This window comes from Centruroides sculpturatus, unplaced genomic scaffold (assembly GCF_000671375.1).
Source record: "Centruroides sculpturatus isolate CEXI.00-Female unplaced genomic scaffold, Cexi_2.0 scaffold1205, whole genome shotgun sequence".
NCBI lineage: Eukaryota > Metazoa > Arthropoda > Arachnida > Scorpiones > Buthidae > Centruroides > Centruroides sculpturatus.
Genome location: NW_019385402.1, coordinates 29,505 through 49,350, shown reverse-complemented (window position 1 = coordinate 49,350; position 19,846 = coordinate 29,505). Strand labels below are relative to the sequence as shown.

The window sequence follows — 19,846 nt, the reverse complement described above, 5'->3', positions numbered from 1 at the left end:
AACTATCTCACAGAATGATCAAATGTGAAAGCTCAGCTTTTATTTGTGTCTTCCACTTATCTTGCTGGAAATGAATGTGTAAATTTATCTGATGATGATTTGTGGCATATAGTGCCTTAATAATTTTGCACATACATTGCATAGCCAATCACTTGTGGAATATATCTGTTCTAAATTAAGAATTGATTTTCATTGTTATATTACTCATTGTTTTATTTTTATTGACCTATTTCATAAATAAATAAATAGTGAATAGATGTTAATAATAATGATTGGTGATATAATTTATAATCTAAGAATTAATTACTTTTGAAATTAAAAAGAAAAGTGTACGATTGTGCAACATTCATAATGTTTGACAAAATTAACACTTCACTATTTTTGGCAAAACAAAGTACAGTGGGTGATCAGTTAATGAACAGTTTGGACAGCGAACAAATTGGATAATGAACACTTTTGCGGAAGATTTTTTTATGTTCAGACAATGAACACTTCAGAGAACAAACACAAAAAGAAGGAACATAAAATAATGCATACTGATTGGTTTTCCCTTGTGTACAGGAAACAATTCGAAAGCTTTCGGAGTGCGAGAGATGCTCAACCCAATACCAATCAGATATTATTCCTTCGAACTTTGAAATTTTCCATTGTAATTCCAGCCTTTTGTTCACCTTTCTGACAAATAATTTTTTATAGTCTGCAAGACTGTTGGGCACTCTAAGTTTTGCAACAGTTTTTATTTTCTAAAGATGAGAGTTTAACTGTCCTATCAGATATTTGTTAATGGTTTAACATCAAAATTTTGAATGTTATATGGGTCTCACATTTACATAATTCTTTTGTGCGCTAGTTGATTTCTGTTCACTAAATTTTTGTGAGTGCTTTTCTGAAATTTTTATTTCAAAAAGACATGGATAATATTATGAAGCCTAAAAAGAGTGGAGTGTCAAGAACCATGCTCATCTTAGAGCTGCCGCAAACTAGTGCTTTGCGAGAGCAAAATGCTAGCAAACGTGTGCTAGCACAACCGATGACATCAAAGGCTCCGCCCCTTTCTTATTGCCTACATGGTTTTTCCTTTGCTTGCGCAGCGATACAAGAGTATGCTCACTGTTGACAGAATTCAACAGCTAGAACAGTCACACTAGCAAGAGAGAGTGTAGAAGATGGATGACTACATGAATATGTCGCACGTCGAAAAAGAAATAATAGAATTTTATCGATGTACATAAATTACATGATTAAGTCTAACTCGGCTTAACTAACTGAAAACTATATATTACTATTAGTTAGGCTTAACTAGTAAACATGTTTTTCCCATGCTGTTTCAAAGTTTGGAATGAAAACTGACTGATTACAAGTATAAGTTATAATGAAATCTTGTTCTATAGCCAATCAATGTCATGTGGATTACATTATGCAAGCAAATGTGTAGTTTGCAGCTGTTTCTTGCCCATGTAGCTTACCTAGCAAAAATGGCTCATAGCCTCATGGGGGGAAAAAGGTGGGGCTTGGGAGTGCGACCGAGCATATGCTAGCTCCCGCATCCTGTAGTTTGTGGCAGCTCTTAGAGTGGGCAGATGATGTCTGATGGTGCTAAGCAGTATGGTTTGAACAGGTCTACAGTAGGCACAATCTTAGCATTAAGACTCGAGCAGCTAAAGGAGTAATGAAAATCACATCTGAGGAACAAAGATGTGCCATCTATGAAAAAATGGAGATTGCTTTTAGTTTCTTATTACATGTAAATAAACATAGTAAGAAAGTATATTATATTTTTTTTTATTTCCAGAATGAATTTATCAAATTCTCATAAAATCTATGTTAAATCAATAATTGATTAAAAAACAATTCAAATAACAAACAGTCTTGGAACAGATTATGTTTGTTAACTGATCACCCACTGTATATCTTATTTTCTAATCAGTACCTTTTAGAATAAGTTTTAATTTTACTAGGATGTGATATTCTATGTATAATATATATATCATCTAATTCAATTTGTTGCTTTTATTTTATGATAATGCAATTAAAAATGAAATTAATAAATTTCTTTTCAAGATATAATTCTAATACATAAAAAATTATTTTTATAGAGGTCAATAAAAAAGAAGTTGTAGAAGCAGTAACAATTTTGGAAACACCTCCAATGATGATAGTTGGTGTTGTTGGTTATATTGAAACTCCCAAAGGACTTAGAGCGTTTAAAACTATTTGGGCTGAACATTTGAGTGAAGATTGTAAACGTCGCTTCTATAAAAACTGGTAATTAAAAAATTTTAAATTTATGTTTGATTAGTATTCTATTATTTAAACAGTTCTGTAACTGTAATCTATTCAACCTTACTTCATGTGACATGTAAAGAAAATCATTGTGTTTTCCATCCCTTTGGCCTCAATCACTCATAATCAGCATGCAAACAGAATGGAGAATTCTAGTTGTTTGACATGACAATGATATTAAGTTCTATAGATTTTTGTTAAGCACTGATAAACATAGTTATGACAAAATCATTTCCCATATTTTTTCTTCTCCAGTGATGTGATGGGGATAGCTGCTTGCCAGCTTGATTACCAATGATACAGATATGTTGCTTTGATTGGCTCATTCTTCTGCTTAGTGCAGTGGAAAGTTTCTAGGATAATATTTCATCGTAAGCAAAATGTCAAATTTAAATAGTGCTTTGAATTTGAGAACATTACAGTCTCATGTAGAGAACTTATTAGACAGGTTGCGGTGCAAGTTCAAATGTTACTTGTACACAGCAAGCAGAAGTACACAGTTTGTTTTAACTCCCAAGAAAAATTTGTTGCAGTGCACATTTATATCACGTGACTCAGTGAATGTCATGCATTGACTCACAGGAAATTTATTGAAAAAATGGAGGATACATTTAACATCGAGGATTATCAGTGAAGGTAAATGAACAAACTATTTTAAAGTATTTATAGGATGTTTAATAACACTAAATAATTATTTTTAATTAGCATGGTGTTTAATAGGATTACCTCATACTTTTGTCAAGGGAAGTAGTGGCTTATGTAAATTCGAAAGCAGCTTGGAAAATTAATTTTTATAAAGTTTACAAACACATTATGCTGTTGATGGTAGATGATGCCATGGAAGAACAAACCTATCTTAAAATAAGCTATTATGAAGGCAAATATATGTAAATTCTATAGGAACTTTGCATCACTTGCTAAATAATTGAATAATTAAATAATTTCTGGATTAAAATCATCTGTTTCTTTACATTATTATTTGTAAATGATTAAATAATCATTACTTTAATAAAATAGGTCATACTTTTAACTCCAAACACAAAAAAATGAAGTTTAAACCGATCTTCTACTACTCCCAAGCAAGACGTTGTGAATGCCATTATCAACCGTCTAGAATTGCCAGATGGCGACACTCGACCATTCGCTGTTCACGTTTTGGGCTGAATACAACAGCCGCAACCTCTCTATTTATTTTGCAATTAAATACTCCAGAAACTATTTGTAGTCTTGTAATCAATGAGAGAGGGCGTCAATCACATGAATTTGTTTACAGGTGGAATGAAGTAAGGATAAATATAGTATACCAATTACAGTGTTACCTCAGGATACGAAATTAATCCGTTCCGAAACTGAGATCGTATCATGAAAATGTCTTAAGGTGAATCATCTTTTCCCATACGATTACATGTAAAACCAAATAATTCGTTCCAACGTGAAAATCATGCTTAAATTAAAGCCAAGTAATACATTTAAAAAGATAACTGTAGTAAGGAAAACAAATGAAAAATGCGAACTAATGTAACGTCGTATGGTGAGTTTTTGTTCGTATCGTGGAGCAAAAATATGTTCGAATTTCATGTCGTATCCTGAAAATTTCGTATGCTGGGGCGTTCGTATCCTGAGGTACCACTGTATCAGTTTGTATAAAATTTACTTATTTATAAATGGAAATTAATTCATTTAAATTAGAATTGATGTAAGAATAAATTCTGCTTCTAGTTATATAACTCTTCAAACTTGTTCTCCAAGCAGAATTATTCTGGGATATGGAGATATTGAATAGAATTTTAATATTAAATATTTGAATTTAAGATATTAAATTTAAAAAGAGTGAATAAATCCCTTAAGCCCATAACCCGAGATATCTTCAAGTTATCAAAAGATCAAAAATACTTCAAGTTATTAAAAGATAATTTAATTCCAATGAAAAAAAAAAAGGATAATTTGTCAACAGGGTAGTAAACCAATTTGGCAATGCTTTGTTTGCTACTAATGCAAAATTTTTTAAAGAATGATTTCATAATTGCATAAAATAAAATGTTTCAATTAAAAGTAAAAGAAGTAAAATAAAAATAATCTTCAAGCTTTAAAAAGCCAAATATTTCAAACTGAATAATCTTTTAAATTAGCATATGCTATTCATTGTAAATTTATATAAAGTGGAACTTGTTTAACTCTAATTGGTTGGAGAAAAATTTGGACTTTTTAACCTTTAGCATGGATTCCTGCAAGTTAAGGGTGGGTCTGCTTATGAGTACTTGTATACAAGTAATCTGCAATCTAGAAAAGATTAAAAAGTTTTGAGTTATATAGGTTTGCTAAAATCAATATTTTGTGAATTGGTTTATTGGTGACTCATAATATATCATCTATACAATATTTGTCTTATTACATAGAATCATTGTGTCAATGTAAACCTCTGGGTGTTGTCTAGAAACTTGCCCTTAACTTAATAGTGAAATGAGATGTTCTGTCCCAAATGGTTGATCCATTCACTCCTAAATGTTTAGTAAGGATATTCAGCACCTAGAATTGATATGTTTTTTAATAGCAAACATATCACTATATGATTGTTATATTTTTAAAATTTTGCTGCCAAGGTGAATATTTTTAAGTAGAATTGAACTATAATTGTTATTAAAATTAATTTATTACATCAGCTAGTTGGAAAAATCCATCAGCAATCAAATAAAACAAACGAAAAAAAAATGTTTGAAAATAATACATGTGAATGGCAGTTAAAGTATCTAGATCATATTGCTATATGAAAGCCACCACTCCAATCCATCACCCAATACAATGTTAATTTTTAGTTGTGTGTGGTTCCCATGCTTTGTAGAAAATTTGATTAGTTTATTCAGTAGATGAATGTTAATTATTTTATTTAATGGAAAATTAAAATTCTGTAGAGTTTATGAAAATATTATCTCTAAACCACATTTGAGGTAAACAGTTCAACGAATTCAAGTTAACCAGTTTGATTTAACATGTAACATCCTATGCTGGATGATTGGAGAAAGGAAATGAGTTAACCAGGTTCCACTGTATTTATAATTTCATTATAAATAATTGAATTAAGTAACTACATGAGTGATAATCACAATTTCAAAAATGGTATATAATCTTTATAGATATGAATTTTTGAGAATTAATATAAAATTCTACATTATTTTAAAAATTTATTAAGTTATAAAATTGTTATTTATCATAAGTACAAATGTCACAAGCCTAGAGACAAAGTTAAATTGATAATCAAAACTCAGATTTTTTTTGTAAGGGAATATTCAAGTACATGTATGATAAAAAAAAATAATGCTTAATTAAACACACAAGTATAATGCACAGTCGTACTTTTATAGCAGAAATGAAAACTTACAAGATTTGTCTGCAAGCTCAACAAAATCACCTAGTACCTTTCATGCATTTATAGTAACATAATGAGTTTGTTCATATCATCCTAAAATCTACTATACCTATTGCTGCAGTCACCCAGCAATGATAATTTTCATTTATTCATTACTAATGAAATGATAGACTATGTTTTCAAATGTGGGAAAATGTAAGTCATGAGTTAGATCTGGAGATGACAACTAAACCCTTGTTAACTTGTCTTCAGTAAAGTCAGTCTGGTGTGTGTGATAAATACAAGTTTCAAAGATATATTTTTGAGATCTGAAAATTGTGTGCGCATTTAATTTTATTTAAAATCAGTTTGACACAAAAATACTAAAGTTTGAGAGAGTGAATTAAATTTAAATTAGTTTATTACAATAATAATTCTTACTTTTATATGTAATTTGAGTTTTGCTGCTTTATTAAAATAATAATGTTAGAAAATGAATATGAATTTTAATAAGTTTTATTTCTAAAAATTAATTTTAGGTATAAATCCAAAAAGAAGGCTTTTACTAAATATTGTAAAAAGTGGCAAGATGATTTAGGAAAAAAAGAAATAGAAAAGGATTTTAAAAAAATGAAGAAATATTGTAAAGTTATTAGAGTAATTGCACATACTCAGGTAATATATTTTTAATAATAATTCATTAAAGTATTAATTTAACAAAAATTTTAAGGAATTTTTTTTCTTTAAGCTAAATAATTGTCTTGTAATTGCTAAAAAGATTAATGAATGAGGAAAGATTTTGTTTTGTATCTAAAATCATGCTAATGATGATTCTATAGTTTGATTTAAAATGAAATTATAACTAGGGCGAACTTAAGCATGATGATATTTTAAAAAGTGTTTTCAAAATTTAGTTTAAATAATTAATTAATTTTGAATATTCATGTTTTTTTTTTTTAAATTTTATAGATGAAGCTGATGAGAAAAAGACAAAAGAAAGCACACATAATGGAAATTCAGTTGAATGGAGGGACATTAGGTCAAAAAATAAAGTGGGCAAGAGATCATATGGAGAAACCTGTTCCAGTTCAAGAAGTATTTGGTCAAGATGAAATGATTGATTGTATTGGAGTTACCAAAGGAAAAGGATTTAAAGGTATGTATGATGTTTTGCTGAAGAGAATTATTACTTTATACATATGAAGACAAAAAGTTATTATTGTAAGTATAAGTTTTTAATTTTAAATGAAGTTAATCTGTGTTGAATAAAATTATGGTTCCTATTTTTCATGTTTCTAAACTGAACATTTGAACCTAGTTCCATTTGTGGGAAAAATACTGCAGAAGCAATATATAGAAAAAGTATTTTTAAGCTTATATTGCAGAAATGGAAAATCAGTAGTCAATAGAAAATGAAAAAAATTGTGGCATTGATAGATTAATGCTGGCAGACACAACAAAACCATGTGAAATATCAGTTGCTTACAATAAAATGTAAGCATATTGGCTACATTAGAAAATTTTTAAATGTCCACTGAACTTTTGAAAAGTACAGAAAAAATTAAGTATTTGATATTATGGTCTGCAAAGCAATGACACTAAAATTAATCTTGGAATTTTGTCATTGCCACTGATGCCAAGTTTCTATTAATGGGATATTTTGTATTTTTGGGAAATGGAATTAGTATATAAACAGTCTTTTTTTCCTTTGTGATTTTTCCACAAATGGAATTAAGGCCAATATTTTCAAATTTCTACAGTTGAATTCTATTTTTATAAGATAAATTGATTTTGGCAAATTTATCAGTTAAGTGAATTGAATCTATCTTTTATAAGCTGATTGTCATTAAGATTATATTACTGAAAATAACTTTAATGATAAAATACTGCTCAGAAATGGCATAACATTATTATAACTTTGTGTAATAGTTTAAAAATTGTTAGTAATAAATTAAGTTTAACATCTAAATGAAATAATTTTTTAAATCTCAGTATAGAAAAATATATTAAAATAAAAAAATTACATGAAGGATGTTTTAAGTTCTTTTTAATCTAAAATTATCATCATGTGAGAGAAAAATTTGGTTAAAGGACTAAACTGCATCTGTTGGAATTAAGAGGTTGCTATTTAAATGACATCTGCAGTAGTGCATTTGATTATCCAAAACAGTTCTAGACTGGGCTTGTTCAGATAACTGATCATTTACAAAAAAATATATTAAACACAAAACTGTACTGTATGTAATTTGTATCACACATCTTACAAATACATACCTTATATCAGGGATTGGCAACCTTTTTCTGTGTAAGGGCCACATTTCAAAACTTTTGAACTGACGCAGACCGCATACAAGATAAAAGAGGGGGAAAATGCTGGTAAATCAATTATTTATTCATATATAATTATAAATTAGAATGGGTATACTTAATTTTGCTTCTAGAACTGATGTAAACGTAATGTATCGAAAATATTTGATTAAATATTAGTCACTGCTAGTTTTAAATTAATTTCGATGTGAGTGTTAGCTGGTTTCTTGTTTTAATTTTTACTAAATTCATTGCAAGAAAAGCTAGTCACATACATAAATTGTAGAAAATAATGTTTGAATTTTTGCTGCATACTTCTTAAGCTAGGAAATTGATATATTTATACTTATTTTATGTGATGCGGGCTGCAAAAAATATTAATGCAGTTTGCCCATTCCTGCCTTACATAATGTAGTACATTAAACTAGGCCTACAGTTTAGGTTGGCAGGGAAGGGGAGAGTGCTGCAATGCCACAGTTCTAGTGGAAATTTGAATTTTCCAACAGGAATGCTTTTGGTTAATTAACCGATGTTTCATTTGATTGATATTTGGATAATCGATGCTCTACTATATTTTAAACAATAGATATATTTGAAACAATTATAGTATTTTGAGTCCAAAAATACAAAGTAAAATTTTATTTATTTATTTTTCTTCATCTTTATTAAAATATTTAAAATTTTTACTTTGTATTTTTGGACTCAATATTTATGCCATATTACAATATTTTAATATTAAACAGTAAAAAACTTGCTACATTTAAAATTAAATTAAAAATTTTAATTTCTAGTACATAATGACTGGCTTAAGAATTTTTCTGAATAGTTAATTTATATTAATTTGCAATTATTTTCTATATTTCATTTATACAACATGAAAAAAATTTGTAAAAAAATTTAAATATATTCTAGGAGTAACAAGCCGTTGGCATACAAAAAAACTGCCAAGAAAGACTCACAAAGGTCTCAGGAAAGTTGCTTGCATCGGAGCCTGGCATCCAAGTCGAGTTCAGTTTACCGTCGCTAGGGCAGGTCAAAAAGGTTATCATCACAGAACCGAAATCAACAAAAAAATCTATCGAATTGGTCAAGGAATTCATACAAAAGATGGAAAAATAGTGAAAAACAATGCTTCTACAGACTATGACATGACTGAAAAGTCAATTACTCCAATGGTAATTTATTTTAGATAAATATAAAATCACAATTATGATTAGCAAAAATCAAATTTTCAGTATTTTCTTAACATCAATCATTGATGAGCAACTATGGTATGAATGCCAAAAATTTTTTCTAGTGCACCAACCCAGATCTTGCCTTTAAAAGAAATATTCAACACATTTGCTGAGTTGTACAGAGTAACCAATGTAGTGGCCAGTTTTACGAAATCTGGCTTTTCATAGCATCTATCCATTAGACCATATAATAATGTGCTCCCAAAAATTTGTTCGGCACATCAGAAAATTTTCCATCAGATGTAGTAATTCTGGCATGCACACTTAGTTTTTCACTCCTGTTTTAGATCATAATTTTTATATTATTAGCATCATATTCTGTTTACTTGTTTTAGAAACTATCATGCTTTAATAGAAAGTGAACACAATTAAAATTTAAGTGAAAAAATAAACTTTTAGTGATAATTAGAAGTTGAACAAAAATTCAACACAATTTTCATGTAACTTATGTCTAATTTTTATCATGCATAATTATATATAGTTTTAATTTAAGTGAAAATATTGTGGAACAAAATTAAGATTCAAAAATAAGAAAAAATTAAGAAATTAATAAATATCTTTTATATTATTATAAATAAATGCATTTTTAAAGCAGAAGAATAACACACATTCAAAATAATTTTTATCATGACGTTTAAAGTTATATCTTGAGTTAAATTGTATTTTAAGGAAACTAAGCAAAGGGTTTGACATTCATTAAAGTATTAAACCAATTTAACAAAAATTTTAGGAATTTTTTTTTCTTTTTAAGCTAAGCTAAAACAATTGTCTTGTAATTGCTAAAAAGATTGATGAATGAGGAAAGATTTTGTTTTGTATNCGAAAGCGTTCCAGTCGGCAAATTTAAATTTCCGCTAGTGCTGTGGCGCTACAACCTTTGGCTATGTTTTAGGCTACTCCAATATTTTTTTTTTTGTTGGTGTGTGTGTTTTAGCTGGCAGCATGGCATTTTTGTGTAGTGTTTTTCTGAAGACTGTGTATCGTGCTGAATCGAACGTTTTTGATACTAGATTAACTTCTAAAGTATTTTTGTTGTTGTTGTTGTTGTTGTTGTTGTTGTTGTTTTTATATTTTTTAATATATTTATTTTGTTTGCACAAAATAAAATAAATATATTTAAAACTATAAAAACAACAACAACAAAAAATACTTTAGAAGTTAATCTAGTATCAAAAACGTTATTTTGTTTGTACGAAATAAAGAAATAAGTTTTAACACTACAATATCCACGATGATTATTATAAAAATTTTTGTTAGGCTTAACATCAATGAAAATTCAATGCAAAGCAACATGCAATGGAGAAAAATTTCAACATGGGATAGGTTAATATATTTTTTCATACATAATCAGTTATCCAAACAACCCCCCGTCCCCAGTTGATTCGGATAAACAACGCTCTACTGTAATTTGAAATAACTTTTACTGGTGTAATTTTTAATCACTGTTTTATTATATATGATGCACATGCTTTTGCATATATCGTAATATATGTTTATATTTACAATAAATCAACATTTTAAATATTTTAATGATTAAGTTGAGGATTATTATTTAAATTAAAAATGAAATATTTCAGGGAGGATTTCCTCATTATGGAGAAGTAAATTGTGATTTTGTTATGCTGAAGGGATGCATCATGGGTCCGAAGAAGAGAGTGATAACATTAAGAAAAGTAAGAAATTATTTTACTTTTATAATTAGATGAAAAAATTATTAATAAAATATAAATTTAATATACTTGTTATAATGAAATGTTTTTACTGAATTTAACACTTAATAAAACATTTACTGAATTAGATTACTTGAGAATCTGGCCTTTAAAATATGAAAGCAGTTTTTATTGTTCAACAGCTTTATGAAACTAAATATTTTGATACATATTTGATTTAAATTTTTGCATGCCATTGTTTATATAATGGACCACATATTTGTTGTTTTATATTGGTTATAAAATAATTTTTGTTCCTTTTCAATAGTAAAATACTTTGATATGCCTAAATTCCCTATAGAATTTCATTTATATGTTTCCTTTCTGATACAGATAATAAATAATGCAATATATCCTTAGAGAACATACTCATAATATGAAGATCACATTCGTTGTTCTATTCTTTCACCTCTTCACATTCCTAGAATTAAATGGTGTAAAAATGAATTGCCAGGTGTATTTTGTCTTAGAGGGAAGAATTAATAATAGAATATTGACTAATTATTAATAATACAAGACATTTGCAATATAGGGAATGTCTACATGTTTGTATTATATTGTAACAGAGAGAGTATAAAATTAAATGTATCTTTAACAAAGTTTATTTTGGAAATTCTTCCAAAATATAATTCTTAATGATTCATAAAACTTTTAATTGAATACAGTTTTACGTTATATTTTTCTTGCTGTTAAGATTGAGTCAAAAGTTCTCCAGTTTCATATCTAAGTTTTTATTGTATTCTTTCCACTTTGAACATGCAAGATTATCTGATATGACCACTATTGTTCATGTACATAATACATATATATGTATTGTGTTTGTGTTTATAAATTTTAACAAGTTTGAAATGAATAATTTGAAGAAATGTTTGCAGTATATTAATAATATCTAGAGGTTTCAACAGAGGGAAAATGCTAAGCAATAGAACAATAAGAAATGATTTTGCAAAACTTGTATTTGGGAGATTTGTCAACGATCAACTCCAGTTGGGTTGAAAAATGAGAATGTTTTGAGAAATGGAGGGAAATTCTAACAAGTGAATTTCCCTTACACTTAGATAACTCCATCTAAAATAGATAAAAACACTTAGATAATTCCAGCCAATTCACTTGTTAGAATTTCCCTCCAAGTGTTTTCCAGGCAAAAACTTCCATGAGAAATATCCAGGACTTACTAATAAAATGCTATTACTTTCTTGTAAGATAATGCCAAATCACATAAGGCAAAAATTACAATTAAAAATATTTGAATTGGTGAGATCATCTTTGCATTATTCGCTGATTTTTGTTCTAACAGATAATTGCTTGTTTTGGTCTTTTTTGTTGAATATTTTAGATATCAAGTGATATTAGTGTTGTCAGAGAGTGCATAGAAGACTTCTTTTCAAAGCTATTGAAATTTTATCTCAATAGCATTAATAGTTTACTAACAAAAATGCCAGCAAATTGTAGACGAGTGTTTTTACATTAGATTTGAATGTGTTTGAATTGAATTTCTGTCATATAAATCTAAAACAAAGAATTTTATTAAACAATCTTAACTGCTGATAAGTTTTAGGCAGTCTTACCATTTCTTCTTTTTACTTCAGATAAAACACTTTTCAAGACAAACTGTCTCTATCAGATCTGTTTTATTCTTTTTGGAACATATCTTGAGTGTTCTGAAGACTTCTTAAACTTATTAATGTTTAAGACTGTTTAATTATAATATGAGTCTGAAGATGAACCTAAAAAGTGAGATTAAATCCAGTATTTATTAATACTTCATGAGTCGATTTTTTTGAAATGCTTAAGATTAGTGTTTTGATCTGAAATATTTGTAATTTATCTATACATACTATATTTGCTACATATTTGATAAAAATTATCTCTAAATGCTTATGATGATATTTAAAGAGAGCCTAAAATAAGTATGATATTAATAATGAAAAATGAATGATAGGACTGAAGCATTTACTTAAATTTAATATAGTATTTTATATGTAAATGATATTTGGCATTTCAATAGCCTTTACATTTTGTTACAGTCTCTTCTCACTCAGACCAAGAGATCGGCCCTGGAAAAAATCAATCTGAAGTTTATCGACACTTCATCAAAGTTTGGTCACGGAAGATTCCAGACTGCTGCCGAGAAACACACTTTCATGGTGAGAATTTTGTCTATTGTAAATCTAATTTAAACTATTTGTAATATTTTAAGATAAGGTAGTATTTTTATTTATTTTTTTGCATTAAAAATCAGCTAGGCATGACTTTAGTATTCGATTGAAATTAACAGTTTTAAACAAATTCTATCTTCCAAGTAATGAAAATGTTACTTTCTGTCAATTTTAATTACATATGTTAGATAACAACTCTGCTTACATGTAAGTCAATTAGGAACTTTAATCTATATACAGTAAACCTGTCTATGGGGAACACACATGGTTCCTTTCAAAAACTGGTCTTTTAGACAGGTTGTCATCCAATACATGTGATGCTGTAATACCATATTTTTGTATGTATTTTGCACACTCTTTAGCCATTTCTACTTAGCAAACTCTAGGTGAGCCAAAAATAAGTGAATTTTTCCAACGTTACAGCTATATTGATATTGTATTGTATTTTATTCTTATTGGATAACTTGATTAACGGGAGTGGCAATTTTATAAGATTTAATACTAATATTTTAAAAATTAATAGTATTTGCATTTTCTCGATTATAATGCGCACTTTCTTTTTTCCAACTTAATTAATTCAACTTGGTTCTCTTTGTTTTTTCCTCAGTTGTCATGAATATGCACACTAAGAAGGGATTTTTCAAAATTCTTTCGCGGGGGATATGGAAAGGATTAAGGCTTAACCTGAAGAACGGCTTCTACTGTACTATTTTAAATGTGATTTTTTTTGTTTTTAACTACGTTTTAGTAGGGTACACAATAAGAATGCACACTAAGAAGGAATTTTTGGAAATTCCACTGAGAGGGAGAGGATTAAGGCTTAAAAAGTCTTAGACCCAAAAGGCAGTACCACAAATGTGGTTTACAAAGAGGTACTGGGGTAACTAAAACTCTTATTTTTCTGTAAATATTTATTCTTTAGGAATTTTCAGATAATGTCATTTGTGTTTCCAAAAAAAATTGAACTCATATTTATCGTTTGTTGGAATCCCATATTTGAAACTTGATTTTAGGTGCATTAGCAGTTCATAGTTCGAAACAAACAAAAATTAGTTGTTACTAATTTGGTAAAATTACTGATGATTGAGAATCTTATGAAGTCCAATCAAATTGAAAAATCTATGTGGGCAAAGCTAGTAATTTAATAGACTACAGTTAGTGGGAATTTGGTTTTATGAGTTTAATATCAATTTTAAAAATGCATAATAATTTATTTCAATAAATAAGATGAAAACTTGAATGTTAAAGTTGTTTGTATTATTGCTTTTAGAGCTAGTGTAGAAATGTCTGAGTTAAATTAGGAAACTTAGTTGTAATTGCTTTATGATGAAACGTATAGGGATTTCATTACTGAAAATGTTGATGATTCCCTTGCTGCCTTCCTTCTGATGATTAAATAGTATAGCAATTATTTAGAGTTTTCTTCTTTTACACTAATTTTATGACTAAAATAATTTTTTTTAATGCAGGGCCCGTTGAAGAAGAACAAAATCAAAGAAGAATCCACTGCATGATAAAATTGTGTAAAAGGAGGAAATAAAAACAGATTTATGATAACTAGCTTTTTATTAAAATATTACAATTGTCACTCCTCAAAATTAAGTATAAAGTGACAAAATGTCTTTGAATAATTTCTTTTAACATCAATCACAGTAGTAAAAAAATCTCATCTCCTTCAGGAGGATGTTTCCGCATTTACAATTCAAAATCACAAAAACACCATAGCATTTGAAAAATGATTGTACAAAACAATTTGCATTTTCTGGTTGTGCATTGAAGGTTTCATGTAAAATCGGTTCATCAGCTTTTAGCTCAGAACATTGTCCCAAAGGAAGAACTGCACCTCAGTGCCTTGCACTGTATGGTGTTTATATGTAATAATATATATATATATTTTTATATACAAAATTTTAATACTCCTGCCGTGTAAAATTGATATCTTGATTTTCACAGAAATCTCTGGTCAGAGGTATACAATTAAAATATTTACAAAATGAACATTCATATATCGGATGTACATAAAATAAAACTATTAATCCTACAAAAAGGGCTGTAACGACGATCAAACATACCCATATGAGAATTATTTTTGTCGTCCTGTCGTAAGTCCCGAACGACACGAACGGTAATAAAGCGTAAGACATAAGAAACCCAAAAATAAAGCCGAAAAGGTGAGCATAATTATCGACCCACGGGAGTAGTCCAATTAAAAACAACACCATAGTCACACCACCCAGCTGCAAGAGGGCCGCCCCTGGCCTCTTTAGCATCTGCCAGCAGTGTATCACTTCAACAAATAAACAGGCCAGTAAACCAAACTGAGAGCCTGCTGGTCCTACCTGTAATTATTTTTGATTAGTAGAGAAGGATGTCCAAACAGAAAAGAAAAAAATTTATCTTACCTCTGCTCTGTATGGCACAAAGATGGCACTTGCCAGATTTCCCGCCACACCCGACATGATGTAGATGATAGCCATTCGTAATGGTCCTATAAGTTTCTCTACATCTCTCATAATTAAATATTGAACTATCACAGTTACTAGCAGGTGTATTATTCTAGAGAATACACTTTCCATTATTTTATGTAATTTAATTAAATAATAAAAAATTGTATAATGCATACCCTGCATGTAGGAAAAGTGAAGTCCAGAGTCTGTAAAATTGATCAGGCACCTCTGGATTATAAAAAGGGATCATACCACAAACGTCATCAAGACATGATACCTATAAATGAAGTAAACTGATAATTAGTAAAAAAAAATCACAAATTATATCATGAAAGGACATGAAAATTAGTGTTTGTTCATAATTTTGTATTAAAAACATTTTCAGTTTTACAAGAATGGTATCAAGGCAAGAGGTGTCCAAAATTAAAAGATCACATTTTTGGAGATTCTTATTTTCACTGCAATAAATGGAGCATGTTATGCATGCCCAAGGGAAAGGAAATGGAATTGGATCCTCATTTGAATTCCCTCATTGGTGGAATAAAACTAAAAGAGATGGGAAGTTTTGGTTTCACAAACTAGAAGACAACCAAAAAAGTGCATGATCAATGAGATTGTAACTCAATTACACAAGCTTTTAACATAAATGACACACAAACTGCAAATTCCTCATTCAACAGTGCATGACTGTAGGCTTGTGAATAAATTTCAAGTTCTCCAATACCGTAAGCTAGCTAATCACATCCCAATACTCTTGAATCTGTGGCTTTTGAGCAGCCAACTGCCTGGACAACTAGATTTTCAGATATGGCTCTATTGAATTTTTATGCATGGAAGTTTATTAAAAAGATTGTGTGAACCAGAAAAAAGTTTGAGATTTGGATGATTTAAAGCAGTGTATTGCAGCAGATGCTGAAAACATATGGTGAGAGCTTGACATGTTAAGTTCAAAGTGGGCATTTTTTGTTTTTACTGATCTTCATTAGTTTTATAGAGTAACTCTCTAAAATTTTAAGTGACCAGATTTTCTGAACTTCAATCTGGGATGCTCTAAAAATTGAAGGTAGTAAATATAGGGCATGAAATTGCTGTTTGAATGATTTTATTTCTTAATAATGTGGAACATTTTCTTTTTGGCAGTGCCAGTTGACAGTGTTCTGTTTTTGAATGAGAATTTAATATTAAAGAAATAAGTTAAGCAAATTTTAACTCATTATTTAATTTTTTAATATGAACTCACCCAAAAATAATTCTTTTTAAAATTTATGGACTATATACTTATACATGAAACTGGGATAATCTGGGACATTTTTCCAAATGGAGACAAACTAACCAGCCATCCACTTTTTAACTTATAAGTATAATAAACCTTGTACAGTAGATGCTGATGTATATATGTATTTTTGAATACTAGCTCAGATAACCTGCATGTAAATAATTTAAATCAGTATCACTGATTTAAATGATTACTTAATACACAAAACACCAAAATATCTACTTGTCCATTATCCCCAGCAAAGTTTAATTTTGTACTAAAAGGCCAAAAACTTTAATTTATTTGTTATTTCTTACACAAGTGAAATTTTAACAAATTCTGGTCCATTCCAGGTTTTAATGAAATACTTTTTTTGTGTTTGGTATATTATGAAGTGTCCCATTTAAAAATGTTCAAATACAATAACACCTGATGATTACCTATAAAAATTATGTCCAAAACGTTTGTGGAGTTTAAAAATATTCCTCAACAAGCTTAAGGTGATCAAAAACTTCATATTTAAAAGCTTATAGTTTTAAGCATTATTGTCTTGATTCACAAAATAATCTATAATTTCTGGAATTTGCAATTTTATTTATAAAATGTCCTTATATCTTTAATAAATTACTTAAAAAACTCAATTCAAAAGAAGCAATGCTAATGATAAATATGAATATGAGATCTTAAATAGCCAAAATTCAATAATAAATACAAAAAATGTTTTATTTAAAACAATAGTTAAAACATTTACAATATATTTAAAACTAATTTTTAATTTAATCAATACATTGAAAGATTTTTTATATATTAACTTACTTGTGAACAAAGAGCTGCTTCTTCATGAAAGAAACCTTGCACAAAATCACAGTATTCTTTTGTAGTAATATGGCACTGCCCATATATACCTATACAACAAGGTCTAGCTATAACTTCACATGACATATGTGCTTCAGCTGCTTGTTCACTCATCACTGTATGCCTACATACCTGTAATATATAAAATTTATTTATATTGCTAAATTAAAATTTTAAAGTCTTTGAAAGTTTTCTTTATAGTTTTGTACAAGTTGTAAACTCATAATTCATTCATATAACAAGAGAATATATTTTTTGTAGATAAACACTGAATCCTGTGGAAACACTTTATGGAAATTTTTATAATTAATAATAATTTTATTTTCAAGTAGGCATTATTTTGTTTTACTGTCTAAAAGAAATACCTATTCCTGGCAAGTATGTCCAAAAGTAGAGAGAAATTATTTCATTTGGATCTACTAATGAAAATTTTGAATTTACTTCATGGTGATTTTGATATTAAAGATGACATCTCATTGTTTATTCAATTAAATTTAAAACAAAATTCCAAACTTAAGGAGATGATTGATAAAGTGGACAGATTTTCTTTTTTGGTTATAATTTAGATCAGGGGTGTCCAATCTTTTTGTTTCTCTGGGCCACATTGGAAGAAGTCATGGAGTTTGGGGCCACAAGTATATATAATATATTTGTGACCCAATCCTTAAATATACTTGTATATTTAAGGATTAACATGTCTAGATTATAGTAATAAGTATTAAAACTTTATCATGAAAAAGGATATTTTTAAAAATTACTTCTACAGACCCTTCCAATTTTTACTTAAAAATAGATAAATTCATTTATTATAAAAGAGACAAACGAAAATTTATTTAAAAAACACAAGTATTTGTTTAATTTGGGTCTCTAATTAATATAAATAAAAAAACGACGAAACATCATTTTAAAGTGCATTTTTATTCGACTAATATATTTATAAGTAATATGTAGCCCAGAAAGTAGCCAATGCGCAAAATGATCATTTTTACGCCAAACTAAAAAAAGGGTAGCCAAATCTTGCAATGCTGGAAAGAATACTAAATAATGCTGGAGTTGGAACTCAAAGGATTATACACCCAAATTTGAGAAAAGGAGAGAAAGGCCAAAAGATAAAAAGTAGTGAGAAAGGTTAAATAGATCTTCTGTTATGCAAATATTGACCCTTAATTTTCCAACCTTCCTCATTACTTTTTATCTTTTGGCCTTTCTCTCAAATTTGGGTCTATAATCCTTTGAGTCACAACTTCAGCTTTATTTTGTATTCCTTCCTCATTCACACATCTTCAAATATTTGAAAATATTTCCTTTTCACTCAAAAATAAAATATGTATAAAAGTTTATGGCTTTGTGAAACTTCTTTTTTGAGTTTATGCCGTTGAAATAAAAAAATAAAACAATTTGTCAGTTTTGTTTACACATTTATTGGGCCGCATTAGAACTTGCCTTGGACACCCGTGATTTAAATGAATCAATCATTGAATTACAGTTTTTTATAAATGTTAAAGCCAATGTAGGCTTGAACATTTAGAGAAAACTTTGACAAGATGAAGGCAGTTGCAGCGTTTCTCTGTAAGAATGGAATATATAACAATAATTTAAGGGTTAATGTTACCCTAGGTATCGAAGTGGCGGTGCTTACGGTATTCTCATATCAGATTACCAAGTGATGTTTGTGATAGAGGGTGCTGTAACGCAGTGTGATATGCAAATTAATACGACTAAATGGACGAGGGGAGCATTAAAGGTAGAATTGCATTAAAAGTGTTGGTTTGATGTAAAGTTGTTATTTAATTTCATTTTCAATTAATAATCTTTTAAAAATGTTAAATTATAATTATAACAATTATTTTGTTGGATATTCTGTATAATAATTTATTCCAAATGAATAATTTCGACATTAACTCCGAAGAGTTTTGGCTAGGATGCACTTTCCACAATTTTTTGTCTTCTCGAATATGAGTATTCTGAATTGGGTTTGGATCCCAGAATTGATAAAGGGTTCAAATTTGCAGTAAAACTAGGATTACAGCATGTTGTCGATGTATGCTCGAAATGTTCAAAACCTTGCAAAGTAGTTTATCATAATGATAGAAAATCCTGTGCAATGAGATGTCAAAAATGCTGAAACAACAGTTCAGCATTTGATGATACTTTTAAAGATAAATATGATAAAATTCCCTGGAGTAGCATATTGTTGTATATGGCATTATGTATTAGCATTGGAATGTGCAACAATAACAACAGCTAATGCTG

General features: G+C 28.7%; 2 protein-coding genes across 2 annotated transcripts in view; one reads left to right on the top strand and one right to left on the bottom strand.

Annotated features, from left to right (window-relative positions):
- The window catches only part of LOC111638566 (60S ribosomal protein L3-like), a 33,504-nt gene extending 18,908 nt beyond the window's left edge, over window positions 1-14,596 (top strand). The window contains exons 3-9 of the mRNA XM_023384290.1: window positions 2,097-2,265; window positions 6,166-6,301; window positions 6,596-6,782; window positions 8,846-9,108; window positions 10,746-10,841; window positions 12,905-13,024; window positions 14,506-14,596. Of these exons, the coding sequence (XP_023240058.1) occupies window positions 2,097-2,265; window positions 6,166-6,301; window positions 6,596-6,782; window positions 8,846-9,108; window positions 10,746-10,841; window positions 12,905-13,024; window positions 14,506-14,550 (1,016 nt within the window). The 3' untranslated portion in view covers window positions 14,551-14,596. The remainder of the gene's footprint in view (window positions 1-2,096; window positions 2,266-6,165; window positions 6,302-6,595; window positions 6,783-8,845; window positions 9,109-10,745; window positions 10,842-12,904; window positions 13,025-14,505) is intronic.
- Window positions 14,597-14,598: 2 nt separating this feature from the next.
- Window positions 14,599-18,068, bottom strand: LOC111638567 (inactive rhomboid protein 1-like). The gene is made up of 4 exons (XM_023384291.1): window positions 17,555-18,068; window positions 15,660-15,760; window positions 15,439-15,592; window positions 14,599-15,375 (listed from the first exon to the last, which is right to left on the bottom strand). The coding sequence occupies exons 1-4, from the start codon at window positions 17,705-17,707 to the stop codon at window positions 14,947-14,949; spliced, it is 837 nt and encodes a 278-aa protein (XP_023240059.1). The 5' UTR covers window positions 17,708-18,068; the 3' UTR covers window positions 14,599-14,946.
- Window positions 18,069-19,846: the final 1,778 nt, after the last annotated feature.

Bases quoted from the DNA above. Each gene is read 5' to 3' on its own strand.
- LOC111638567 (XM_023384291.1), bottom strand. From the start codon at position 17,707: ATGAGTGAACAAGCAGCTGAAGCACATATGTCATGTGAAGTTATAGCT. The intron at 15,761-17,554 runs GTAAGTTAATAT...CTTCATTTATAG, and splicing joins AAGCAGCTCTTTGTTCACAA to GTATCATGTCTTGATGACGT. The intron at 15,593-15,659 runs GTATGCATTATA...TGTATTCTCTAG, and splicing joins TCACTTTTCCTACATGCAGG to AATAATACACCTGCTAGTAA.